Below are 12,851 nucleotides of genomic sequence, written 5' to 3' on the forward strand. Positions count from 1 at the left end.
AGTTAGGCAACGGACACATCGGCCAACACAAATTAATAAAAAACAAAAAAAAAAACAACAATCAAATAAAAGCTGCGCATGCGCCGCACGCGTCGCCACACAAATACTAATACAGTTGCCCCTGTACGTATACGTAATATTAGCTGATGTATACGTATACGTAATATTGGCGCATGTGTGCCTAACTGTACAAACGCGCACGCGCTGCCGTTTTCGCGCTATCTCGCTTGCTCCCACTGCGCAGAGCTGCGCATATCTAGCTAGTTCTTAGCCAGATTAAGTAGCTTATAGCTAGTTTCTAGCGTCGTTCCTTAGAAAGTTTTTAGTTTCAGGCTAAGAATATTTAGTTATTGTTAAGTTTAAGTTTTACTTTTATTTTTTAAAAGTTTATAATTATTATCTGATTTTCATTTATTCTTTTTGTGCCATCACTGTGATCGTGATTGTTTGTTTATGCGGCGGAGTCGCGCTGTCTGCGCTGTAAGCTTTTGGAAGTGGAGCAAGTGTCTTCGCCGCCGCGTCTCGATTTTCCGTCGAGTTCCAATAGATCGTCTGAGTAACTCCATGTGCGGCATTATTCAGACCTATAGATCCAAATCTAACAGAGCCATATAAACTTATTTACCCCCCTCTTTGTTGGCCGGGATTTCTTGATTTATGCGCGACCGGTGCTGAATGATTGATTCGTCTTTCAACTTAATTGAAAGCTTGAGCAAGTTGGCTGATCATTAAGAAATTTAAGAACTTGTTGATGTAGAGATTGAGGCAATAAATGATTGATTGGAAAAATAAATAAACTGGGAACCAGGATGAAGAAAAATTGAACTACAATAACCGGATGGAAGGCTTTTAAATTACTTAACTATTATAAGCTGATGCTAATCAGCTAAATACTAGAAATATACTAATAAAATATATTCCGAAGGATTCTTTTGAGGATATTTAATATTATTAATAAAGTTTATTTTGGGACTTTAATGTACATTTAAATATTTAACTTAAAGAATCATGCAAGCAATGAAAAACTATAAAACGTGAGTCCCCAACTAAGTTTAGAATATATTAAGCATAAATTCAATCAAATTATTCCTTAATAACCGTCCAACAATCATGATTGACACAGTTCCCAATCAATTGTTGCCCTTGGCGCCGCATTAGCGTGGACAAAGGCACCCAAAAGTGTTTTCCAAAAAAATATTTTTGTTATTTTCTGTGCTATTTTTAGACTTTGTGCGCACAAAACGCTAACAAGCCAAAAGCTAAAAAATTATCTTGAAAACCAGAATTTTATGTGGTGGGGGTTGACCGGATCTCAGTTTTTGCGGAAAACTCTGATAAGTTATTAAATAAACAAGTCGTAAACTCGAACTACTCCTACCAACTATTAATTAGATGGATCATCAATGCTCCTTCTGGCTTCGCCCGTTTCCAATACGAGTTTGATATATCTGCCAGAAGATTTATAATCCCTATAAAACTTTAATGGAATTAGTGAGGCAGAGTTAATTGAATGGCGGTCTTAAATGGCGACAGCTTTACTTTAATGTGTTTTCTCTTAGACTCGCTGGCGATTTATTTTTTATATATATATTTTGGGATTGGTTCTGGAGCTAAGCTGTGGGTCTTGATTTCTGAACCTGTGGCTCTGCACTTGTTGTCACGCTCGAGGAGCTCCATCTAGATTTAATCTGGAATAATTTAGTGACGAACAGTGGGTTTCGTGATTGCAAGTTCAGGTCAATGATGTTGATTTAAACATTTTTAAACAAAATTCTTTTATTGCTAGTTGAAAAATATTTGTATTATCAAATGGATTACCTCATGCAGAGCCTAAAAAGCTTTCAAATTAAATATCCCATTAAATTAAATTCGAACACATGGCCTACTTAATAGCATTGTTAAACTTGTTTAAAAACTGGTATTAGTAAAATGGAAGATTTAAATATCTTATTAAATTTAATTCTATATTTAGCACATTATTTAATTTTATTAAGAACTGGTATTCGGCAATCAAAGCCTAATGAATAAAATGAGTAAAATATGGTACTGCGGCTTCTACTTTCATCCCATAATTTCGTTGACACTTTTAACACCGAAACGCACTGTATGTCTGCATATATATTTAAAGGAACTTAATACTCCCCTAAAACCAAAATACAACAAAAAAATACTGGTCTTAATTATACGAATTCAACAAAAAACTACAAAAAGCCGAGCGCAGAGACAGATAACTTTACGTTTTGGGGTAAAAGCAAAACGTGTTAAGCTTTCTATTTAAACTATGCAAATTCGCATTGATTATTTATTTTTTGGCTCTCGCAGAAATAACAAAAATAAAATCCCCCCCTCAAAACCAAAGTAAAACAAAAAAAAAAACCTGGAAAAAATGGAAAAAAGGTGAAAAAAAACCGTAGAAAACAGCCATAAAAAGGAGCGTTGGTTGAATCGATCGATCGATGGATCGGCTCAGGTGGCATATGCATAACCGGTCAAAGACCACAGAGAACCTGATCGCAACTCGACTTAGTTGGTTTGCTCGGCTACACGGTTGGGTTCTAGACCCGTAGAACCAACCACCACCACTGGGCTCCCAGTCGAGCTGAGTTTAGTATGGCGTATTTCCTTAAGTTGCCCATAAAATATGATTTAGCCACATATTATTTATGGCCGCAACCAGATCTCTCTCGCTCTCTATCTCTGATTCAGAACGTGCAGCCATAACTGATTCTTAATATTCCATTCAGATTCAATCACGCCCTGGACATGCTCCACTAATGACAACCAGCTATTGCCAAAAAAAAAAAAAAAAAAAAATTTGGGGCGTTGTTCGGCCACCTACAAGAATAATTATAATATTATTCCTGGAGCGGGGGGGTATTGATTCGATATGTGTGTGGAGCAGAAGGGGGGTTCCTCTGCATGTGCCCCAATGCAAATCAGTTGGATTAACGGACGGCATCGAACGAACCAGTTCGTTGGAGAGAGATGTAGGCAGATCCGATCAGATTGGTCGGGTGATGGGTTGCTCCGAAATGGAGCTGCCCAGATTTATGGAACTGTCTATAAGGAGAGGTTCACAATGCGATCTGCATATCAATAGAATATTAGATGCACTGATAGATACTGCTTAATTTGGTCAATAAATTGTGCGAATTATACATTGAGAGATTGGAACAGAAACATGAATTGGAAACGGTAACAGAGCCTTATATGCATGCTTCTATCCATTAATAAATCCAAGTTAATTCTAAAATACAAGTGGCTATGAAATAAGTTAGTTCCTCACATCAATTGCATGAAAAACATCATCACAGAACACCGCAGACTTCTTTATCAATGGAACATTTATACAGAAGTATCTAATGGAATCAACCTTAGCTTAATTTACTTAGCAAATGGTCAAAGTTATTGAAAAAATGGCAAGCTTCCGTGAATATTGGCAGCTCGTAAAAATTCCCACAGTTTTTAAGAATTAGTGGAGCCGATCTGTCTCGTAAACATATTTACTCGTTGTCATACTTAATGACTCTTCGTCATGCTGGTCAATTTTAGGCACTGATTTCAGTGCGTGTTTTCCTAATCGAATCTTGGTTTTACATAACTTTTACATCATCCATGCCACAAATTGCTCAAGGGCAAAAAAAAGTAGGAGGGAATAGAATCGTTTCGAATCGAAACGAATCGAATGGATAGGAATCGAATGGGTACAGAACTAAATGTTTTGGTTTCCAAGAAATCTCGTTTCTGTCTCCTTATAATTGCTAATTTATTTATTTATTTTATATTCGTTTTTTTTTTCAGCTCTTTCTTTATTGTTTTGGCTAAGCGTTGACGGGAAAAAAATAAACAGAGAGATGGGTGCTTTACGACCCAACGAAGATTTGAATGCTCTACGGATGATCATATATATATTTGTTAATTCTATTTATTTACTAGTTTCGTAAACAATACGTTAAGGAACACAAAATAATAATGTTAAAATATATTCAAGCAATATATTCAAAATATATATGAACACTTTAAAAAGTTCTGACTTGCTAAAGCTTTAATAATCCAATGCAAATGACATAATTTGTCTTGCTTTCGGATTGAAATCGAATGGCAAAAACTTCGGTGATCCTCGAAATCCGTGCCAAATTCAAAATACCCCCAGATAATGGGGCACAATTCCGAAAATCGGCAAAATTCAAAGCGTTCGGCGAAACGAGGGAACTGGGGGCTGCGTAACAAGTTGTTCGATCTGTTAATTTGCCAAAGAAATCACAGGCGACGACACGGGCGAAAGATCGCAATAAAAATTAGAGACAAAAAATGAAACACTTTCTTTTCTTGGCTGTATATGCAAATGGCAAATGTAAAGCCGCATCTAAAGTTAAAAAATTCACGTTAATCGCATGCTAATTAATACGGCAGCTGCAGCCTTTTACTTGGAATTAAGGCGATGACAATTAATGGGGTGATAGATCGAGATGATGAGTCAGATCGATTGGACGGACGCAGACGGCCACTCCCTTTTGGGCGGACTTTTTGTTAACTCGTTTGCTTGGACATGGTCTCTAAGTGAGCCATCAAGATCGGCTCGCAGATCACAGATCGAAGACAAAACTCTGGGGCGTGTGCAAGTATGCATAACAAATGCGATTTGATATCAAAGGCACGGACGAAACAGCAGACATCAAACATGAGAAATCAGAAACACCAGGCTAAATTCCAAGGCGAACTAACTAAGTGAGCCAGCCGACTGACTAACTAACAGCCATCACACATTTGACAAGTCGCTGAAATGGCCAAAAACGTTTTCATTGGGCCAAGAAGAACACAGCCAACCCCAGAAGAAGAATCAACTGGCCAAAAATAAGAGATACTTCTTTTCGGATGAAAAATGAATGCCGTGCGGCATTCGTTTAAGTTATTAAGCATAAAACTTAAATTAGAGGCACCATTAGCGATTATCATTAGAGCTGCGTGTCCGGTCCGGTTTGATTTCAATCTCATCCCCTCGATGGGAAGCCAAAATGTGATTGACTTGATTGCTGACAGCCATAAATCCAGTCAAAATATGTTTGCAAAATCTGCAATCCAGGAATAAATTTATAGTATTAATAAGCTAACCAAAAAATAGTTGATTAATAATAGGTTTATATGTTCAAATGCAAGCCAGGTTTAGCAAACAGAAAATCGAAAGAATATGTCTATAATATTAACATTTTAAAATATACAATATTTGCGTTATACCTTGAATTTTGGGTGTATATGTGTGTCATTGTATTTTTAAAACAGTTTGATAAGCCATTTTGCCGTATATCAGGATTTGTATAAACTGTTTACTTTTAGAGCTTCAAAATTGGCAAAAAGGAAATAAATATTAATTAATCGAGAACTAGTTTATGGAAACGTTACATTTTTATTGGGCTTTTAAAATGGAATATGAATAATTATCTTAAGATGACTAGATTTCAAGGCAAGCTCGCTGAGAACCCAGACAGAAACATGAACCATCAATCAAATAACAATAATGCAATTTACAAGTAAATTGGAAGATTCAGAAGACCAAACAAACAGTTTCATAAATAGAGCCATTAGTGTAACCAATAACTATGCAAATGATGGAAATACAAAACGCTGAAAAGCTACCGAAAGCGAAAATCCGATGACCCTGTGCGGTCCGAAATGGTCAAATGGCATTTGTGAGCCCAAGATCTCACGATCTTAAGAAGAACGCAAGACACCAAGCCCCGAAGACACCCAGACAGACACTGATCCGCCAGAAGAATCGCATTTGATAAATTTTGATAAGACCGAAAACGAAACGGCTAATTAAGCGAAGGCTGACCGATGCATTAGCATATGAAACCGAAGAATGAGAATGGGGCATCTTATCAGTGGTGAAGAATCACCATCGCCTCTTTCCGCTGAAGAAACGGATGGGAGATTTGCGGGTTCCATTCAGCGGCACTTTCGGAACTTGGAACTTGGGTGTCCGCTAAAAACAAACTGGTCGCCCAAAATCGTTAATCGTGAATCGACGCATATTTTATCGTTAGTATATATATATATATATTTTTATATATATTCCATGCTTTATAAAAAATTAACGCAGATTTAAATTTACGCACATGCACACACTCACACACACACACACACACACACACTCAGGGCGAGAATCATCATTAAACGTGTATGCTAATTTGATGATGGCGGTTTTCTAATTTTGTTGCCCCGAAAACCAGATTTCTATGCTTTTCGATCTGCGATCAGTCTCCGTCAGCAACCGAGAAACCAAGGGAGAATTGTCCAGAAGACCCTAAAATGTTACATCTTCGGGAGGCTGAAGATTCGCAGATGGATGATGCCCCTCTTCTGGGCTAATCCCCTCCCTCACACACATACATATATACCATATATATATATATATATATATAATATATATGCATATATACCGATTTCAGCGTTGACAAACTTTGGCTTTTTTCGATTCTAAGCGGCTGCGACGCCGGCAGAGGCTCAGTTCGTTGTCCGGTTCCTATTTCTGCCGACTTCGCTGCCGGCGTCGCAGATAATACCATATATAAGGAAACAAGAAGTCGCATCGTTTGTATTTATTTGCTAGAATCTGTGAGCATCGGAACTAACCGAGCCGCTACAATAAAAAAAACATAAATTAGTCCTCGTTACGAATTTTGTTCGCCAAAACACACATAAAAATGAAGAGTTTTGTAAGTGCCCGAAAGTACTGAAAAGTATATATATTTAATACGTTATTTTTTTTTTGTGCTGTCCCAATAAATAAAAGAATAAAAGGATCAAGTGAAAGTGCGCGCAAAAATATCCTTAAAAAGTGTGAATACTTTTAAGCCACAGAAATGACTTTAAAGCTTATTTTGAAACTTAAAAAAAAGATACACTTTAAAATCAATTTAAACAAAGTTCCTGTGAGGCTGCCTTATAGTTTTTTTTCGCTTCTGGGATCACCTAAGAATTAGTATGCCAAATTAAGGAACTAATGACCCACACTTTAAGGAAAGTCCGAAACCTAAAGTGTTTGAATCACCTTGAGCAGCCGCACAGCTCATCAACGTCGAAACAGACGAATGACAAATATCGAAACGGTTGGAACCCATTATGATTAGTGCCTCGGCCCGAAACCAAATCAAATAAATCACGGCAAATATAGATAAAAAATTAAAAAGACTAAAAAAACCAAAAAAAAAAAAAAAAAAAAAACTGAGAGACTTGCGAGACAAAGCGACGCTGTGCGGTCAGAAACGCCAGCGATTCGCGCGCGACTTTGATTATTTGCCCGCTAATGCGAAATGCAAAATACGAATCCGAATTCAAATCCAAATCCGTATCCAAAACCGAATGAGCAAAGAATAAATCGTAACGTCTGTGATCCACAGATACGGAACGATGCATTGTGTGGCGAGTGGCACTAACCAGGCATTCTATCTTTCAGCTGATCCTTCTGGGTTTCGCTGCCCTGGCCGCTGCCGATGTCAAGCATCTGACAGATCGCAATCTGGACCTCTTCAAGTACAATCCCAGCGATATCTACACCCTGCCCGAGGACATCGATGACGACAAGCCGGCGGTGCACTTCAGCGGCGATGTCATGAAGGCCAAGACCGAGACCCTGCAGAACTACAACTCGGGCAAGAAATTCAAGCTGGAGTGAGTGTCTATATATGTATATAGTTCATTGATAAATAGTGTGTGGGTTAATTGAAACTGATTTATGGGGTTAATAAGAAGTTGGGTCGCAGTCTTATAGATTTATAGAACTACTTTAACATAGCTTTATAGATATGTAACAACTTTTGAGGCATAGCAAATAAATTTAACTTACTTTTATATATTTTTTAAATAATTTACGAAGCATTACTAAACCTAAAACTACCTTTTTTCAGACTGAAGACCCAGAACGGCATCGAAGTGAGCAGCGTGGGCAAACTGAAGGACGACAAGACCTTCGTGGTCAGCGGCTCCTACTCCTTCACCGGCGCCGATGGCAAGCGGTACAAGACCCGTTACACCGCCGATGAGTTCGGCTACCATCCCATCACCGAGCTGGATCTGGACATCCCCGAGTGAGTAACCAATACACTTTGCAAAAAACCAAAAAACTAACACATTGGCTTAAAAATCAGAAGTTTCATTCACTATTATGGCAAACTATATATTAGATATCACAAACTTATTTTATACATATTCGTTTTTGTGTTTTAGACCCCAGCCTTTGGCTTCCGCCGGACAGCGCCAGACCGTGGATCCCAGCAGCCTGTTGGGCAACAAGAACCGCTTCCAGTTCCTGCAGCAGACCCTGGACTCCGACCAAGGATCCCAAGGACCTCTGAGGGGCAGTGGACAGAGTGGCGATGACTACAGCTACACGTCTCCCTATGGAAATGGCAATGCTTACGGAAATGGAGCTGGAAACGGATACGGAAATGGCAACGGCAATGGCTACGACTATCAGCCACCTCAGGTGCCACTGGCGACGCCATCTCGTCTGTATCTGCCCACGGCATAAGGCGGTTATTATTTAGATATACCCCTATCCAACATCCTTCTCCCGCGAGATTTATGCCCCACCCGATTCCTGATTCCCGATTCCTGATTCCCGATCCCCGTTTTTCCCCCCAGCTGCAAGTATTTAGTTTTTAAGTGCAACTCCAACAGGCAAATGAAGAGTAAAACAGAGCTAGCGAAATTTTTTTTTATCATTTTTTAGTGTTATACACGGAGCACAATTTTATATGATATTATACCTATATACACTGATATATGTTATATATCTAGCCCACACAAAAACACACACACACACACACAAAAAAAAAAAACAAACACACACACAAATCCCGAGAAAAGACGCAAACGAATCTATGTATATACACTGAGTGATATTAGTAGTAAATAAAATGGCTAAACTAACGATCAAAGTTTTAATGTGTTTTAATTGGGAAGAATATGGATGGGGAGATTTAAAACTATTTACTTTTCATTTTTGGCTTTGGTACATTTTATTGCGAGCCATTGTTTACGTTTTATTCATCATCGGTACAAAGGAAATTAGTTGTCTCGGAATAAAGTTAAGTCTTATTAATTTAAAATTAATATTTTGTTTACGGTTTTATAAGCATGGCATATAACACTTTCAAACTAAGATATGATTTTCTTCGAATGCCTAAAAGAATGCAACAAAAATGTGAATATAATTTGCATCTACATGCACATATACAAAAATATTTAAATAAAATCTATAATGACTTCTAGTTTAGGCTCTTAGCAGCAGACAAGTTTGCTTTATGTATATGGAATGTATATGGAATTAAAAACTTTTTTAAAATCGGAATAGAGTGGTTGCCATCATTGCTCATACGCCACGTTGCACACACTTTCCTCAAAATAATGCTAAACTTTAGTTTGAAATAGGTATATGATTGGCAGTATCTCTATAATATATTCATATGAGTAATTAAAATCCAAAACGATTAGAACTTGTGCAGAAATTGCAGACAAAGAACCGAATCGAACGCTATTTTTGGAATGCAAATGTGGACTCGATATGCTGGGACCAACGTAGCCTGTCCAGAGATAAGCTGATGCGGTGCAGTAGCAACAGATGTTCGCGGCGAGCACCTGAGATACACCCGATGATCCCTGATCCCGTCGTCACAGATATGTTATTTCCGATTACCGCGGGAATCTGCGGCTATAAAAGCAGACCCGTGGGCGTCGGTAAGGCAACAGTCTTTAGGCATTGGATCCACCAAGTGCATTCGATCCGGAGCAGTTGAAGTTGAGTGTTTCGAGCAAAAGAAGGAGTTCCCAGGATGAAGTTTGCCATCGCATTCCTGGCCTGTGTGGCCGTGGTCACTGCGACCGGTTACCACAAGACCCACGACATCAAGGTCGCTGACAAGGCCTTCCTGATGAAGCAGAAGTTCCTCTTCGAGATCGTCTACCGCGTCGAGGATCCCCTTATGTTCGAGGAGTACATCGCGATGGGAAAGCAGTTCTTCTTCGAGAAGGATCACTACACGGTGAGTGGGAGAATAATGCGGATTCTGAATGGTCAGTACCTTAAGGCTCCTCCAATTCTTCGCAGCACTTCGATCTGTACATGGAGAAGTTCTTCGAGGCCCACAAGGCACACGCTTTGCTGCCCAAGGGCGAGTTCTTTGGCGCCCTGGTTAAGCACCATGCCAAGCAGGCACGTGGACTCTTCAACTGCTTCTACTACGCCAAGGACTGGGAGACCTTCGCGGCCAACGTGGCCTTCGCTCGTATGCACTTCAACGAGGGCATGTTCGTCTACGCCCTGACCCTGGCCGTGATCCACCGCGATGACTTCCATGGACTCGTTCTGCCCGCCATCCACGAGATCTTCCCGCAGTTCTTCTTCAACAGCAAATTTGTGATGGAGGCCGAGAAGTTCGACTACGAGATGTGGATGAAGACTAGCCTGTACGAAAAGGAGTACATGGATGTGTACCACAAGATCCCCTCCTTCTCATACGGACACGGATACGAACAAGGAATGGGACACGGATACGGCAAGACACACGGACATGGACAGACTTACGAACACGAATTTGGCAGCATGTACCAGTCCAGCGACTACATGTACATGAAGGACTTCAAGACGTGGCAGTGGTGGAAGCTGATGGGTCTGGGCGAGCACTGGTACAGTGAGAGCAACTACATCCTGCGCGAGAACATCCACGAGTACAACCAGGAAAGCAACTGGCTGACGATGATGAAGGACGTGAAGAAGTTCTACATGCCGGTGGACTATAGCCGCGACCTGTACCTCTACAACGAGGAGTCCAAGCTGTCCTACTTCACCGAGGATCTGGGATGGAACACCTACTGGTACTACCTGAACATGGACTACTCCTTCTTCCTGGACGGCAAGACCTTTGGCCTGCAGAACGATCGTCGCGGCGAATGGTGGCTGTACAATGTGCACCAGCTGCTCAGCAGATACCACATGGAGCGTTTGTCCCACGGCCTCGGCGAGATTCCTCAGTTCTCCTGGTTCCACCAGATCGAGATGGGCTACGATCCGCAGATGATCTACTACAACGGCATTGGCTACAGCTATCGCAAGAACTACTACGAACTGGAGACGTACGGCAACTTTGAGATGCTGGACAAGATCACCGGCTTCCAGCGACGCATCCAGAACATCGTCGAATTGGGCTACTACCAGACGACCGATGGTGACATGATCGATCTGCGCAAGCCGGAGTCCATTGAGATCATCGGTAACATGCTGCAGGGCAACGTGGATGCCATTGACAACATTTTCTTCCAATTCTGGTACATGCTGGCCCATATGTACTTCGCCGATACCCACTACTATCAGATGGAGGTGTACCCCAACGTGATGCTGAACTTCGAGACAATGATGCGGGATCCCATGTTCTACATGTTCTACAAGTCGATCGCCCAGGTCTACTTCCAGTTCATGCACCATCTGCCCAAGTACACCAAGGAGCAACTCCTCATGCCGGGCGTTACACTGAAGCACGTGGAGGTCAGCGAGCTGGTTACCTACTTCGATCTGGTTGACTTCGATGTGACCAACATGCTCAACGGCAAGATGGTCTTCCACGAGGGTCAGTTCGTGTGGGACAAGTCCCTGTTCGCCCGCCAGATGCGTTTGAACCACAAGCCCTTCAGCTACACCTACACCATCGATTCGGCCAGGGATGAGAAGGTGGTCATTCGCGCCTTCCTGGGACCCAAGTTCGATGAGTACGGCAGGATGATCTCGCTTGCGGACAACCGCATGAACTTTATGGAAATCGATGAGTTCACCTATACCCTGAAAACGGGCAGCAACCTGATCACCAGGAAGTCCACCGACTTCGCTTGGACCGTCAAGGATCGCACCACCTACACCGAGCTGTACTACTACACGATGATGGCCTTCGATGGCAAGTACGATTACCCGCTGGACCTTACTGAGCCGCACTGCGGATTCCCCGATCGCCTGGTTCTGCCCATGGGCTGGAAGAAGGGCATGCCCATGCAGATGTTCTTCATGGTGGTTCCCTACATGGCCCCACAGCACGAGCAGTTCTCCACCTTTGACTACACCTACTCCTGCGGCATCGGCTCCGGAGCTCGCCACGTGGACAGCCTGCCTTTTGGATATCCCTTCGATCGCGAAATCAACGAGTACGAGTTCTACGTGCCCAACATGTACTTCAAGGATGTGACCATCTTCCATGCGGATACAATGGAGAAGTACTACAACTACAAGGAATACTCCAACTACGGTCACTTCGATTACTCCTTCTTCAACGACTACTACACCAAGTACTTCAAGTTGTAGATCTGATAACATTCCGATATTGACCATGGATTGATTCTAGTTAGTAAGCATCGCAAAAAGTGAAATAAACTTTCGAAAATCCAACGTATTCAGATTTCTCTGTTAAGCTAGTCAAAGGGATCGGGAGATAGCTGGTCCTACTTAGCCAAGCTATAATAATAACCGCCAATTGGTGTCCTTACCATATTTAAGTAGCTGCCCAAGACAGTTTTTGGTCTATTCCTTCGTACGTTGAATTTCTAGCAAAAAGTCGATTTTATATATTCTTTGTCCAAAAATAATCAGTATTTTTGGCATAACTCTAGAAATAATTATTTCAATCTAGAATGAAATACCTTGTTAAGCTCGTATTGAAATTCCCAATCAAACTGTGTTCAAAAATGCAATTCTATTTTTTGCCATTTTTTGCAATTTTTGATGATGTTACCCCTTACAAAAAATGCGAAAATTGACCCAAAAATAAATTTTTCTAAATTCTTCAAAAAGTGATAGGGATTGTTAGGAC

The 12,851-nt window shown here is 40.9% G+C and overlaps 2 protein-coding genes across 2 annotated transcripts; both read left to right on the plus strand.

Moving 5' to 3' along the window:
- The first annotated feature begins 6,614 nt into the window (after nucleotides 1-6,614).
- Nucleotides 6,615-8,939, plus strand: LOC117147286. Its single transcript, XM_033314130.1, has 4 exons — nucleotides 6,615-6,716; nucleotides 7,457-7,671; nucleotides 7,908-8,087; nucleotides 8,227-8,939. The coding sequence occupies exons 1-4, from the start codon at nucleotides 6,705-6,707 to the stop codon at nucleotides 8,528-8,530; spliced, it is 711 nt and encodes a 236-aa protein (XP_033170021.1). The 5' UTR covers nucleotides 6,615-6,704; the 3' UTR covers nucleotides 8,531-8,939.
- An 819-nt stretch (nucleotides 8,940-9,758) lies between these two features.
- On the plus strand, nucleotides 9,759-12,434 carry LOC117148012 (larval serum protein 1 alpha chain). Its single transcript, XM_033315173.1, has 2 exons — nucleotides 9,759-10,043; nucleotides 10,109-12,434. Exons 1-2 carry the CDS (start codon nucleotides 9,834-9,836, stop codon nucleotides 12,344-12,346), a joined length of 2,448 nt encoding a protein of 815 aa, XP_033171064.1. The 5' UTR covers nucleotides 9,759-9,833; the 3' UTR covers nucleotides 12,347-12,434.
- The last annotated feature ends 417 nt before the right edge of the window (nucleotides 12,435-12,851 follow it).

Source organism: Drosophila mauritiana, chromosome X, assembly GCF_004382145.1.
Source record: "Drosophila mauritiana strain mau12 chromosome X, ASM438214v1, whole genome shotgun sequence".
Lineage (NCBI taxonomy): Eukaryota > Metazoa > Arthropoda > Insecta > Diptera > Drosophilidae > Drosophila > Drosophila mauritiana.

Excerpts from the sequence above, each read along its gene's own strand:
- LOC117147286 (XM_033314130.1), top strand. Across the intron at positions 7,672-7,907 it reads GGCAAGAAATTCAAGCTGGA|ACTGAAGACCCAGAACGGCA; the intron begins GTGAGTGTCTAT and ends ACCTTTTTTCAG. Across the intron at positions 8,088-8,226 it reads CTGGATCTGGACATCCCCGA|ACCCCAGCCTTTGGCTTCCG; the intron begins GTGAGTAACCAA and ends TTTGTGTTTTAG.
- LOC117148012 (XM_033315173.1), top strand. The coding sequence starts at position 9,834 with ATGAAGTTTGCCATCGCATTCCTGGCCTGTGTGGCCGTGGTCACTGCG. Across the intron at positions 10,044-10,108 it reads TCGAGAAGGATCACTACACG|CACTTCGATCTGTACATGGA; the intron begins GTGAGTGGGAGA and ends AATTCTTCGCAG.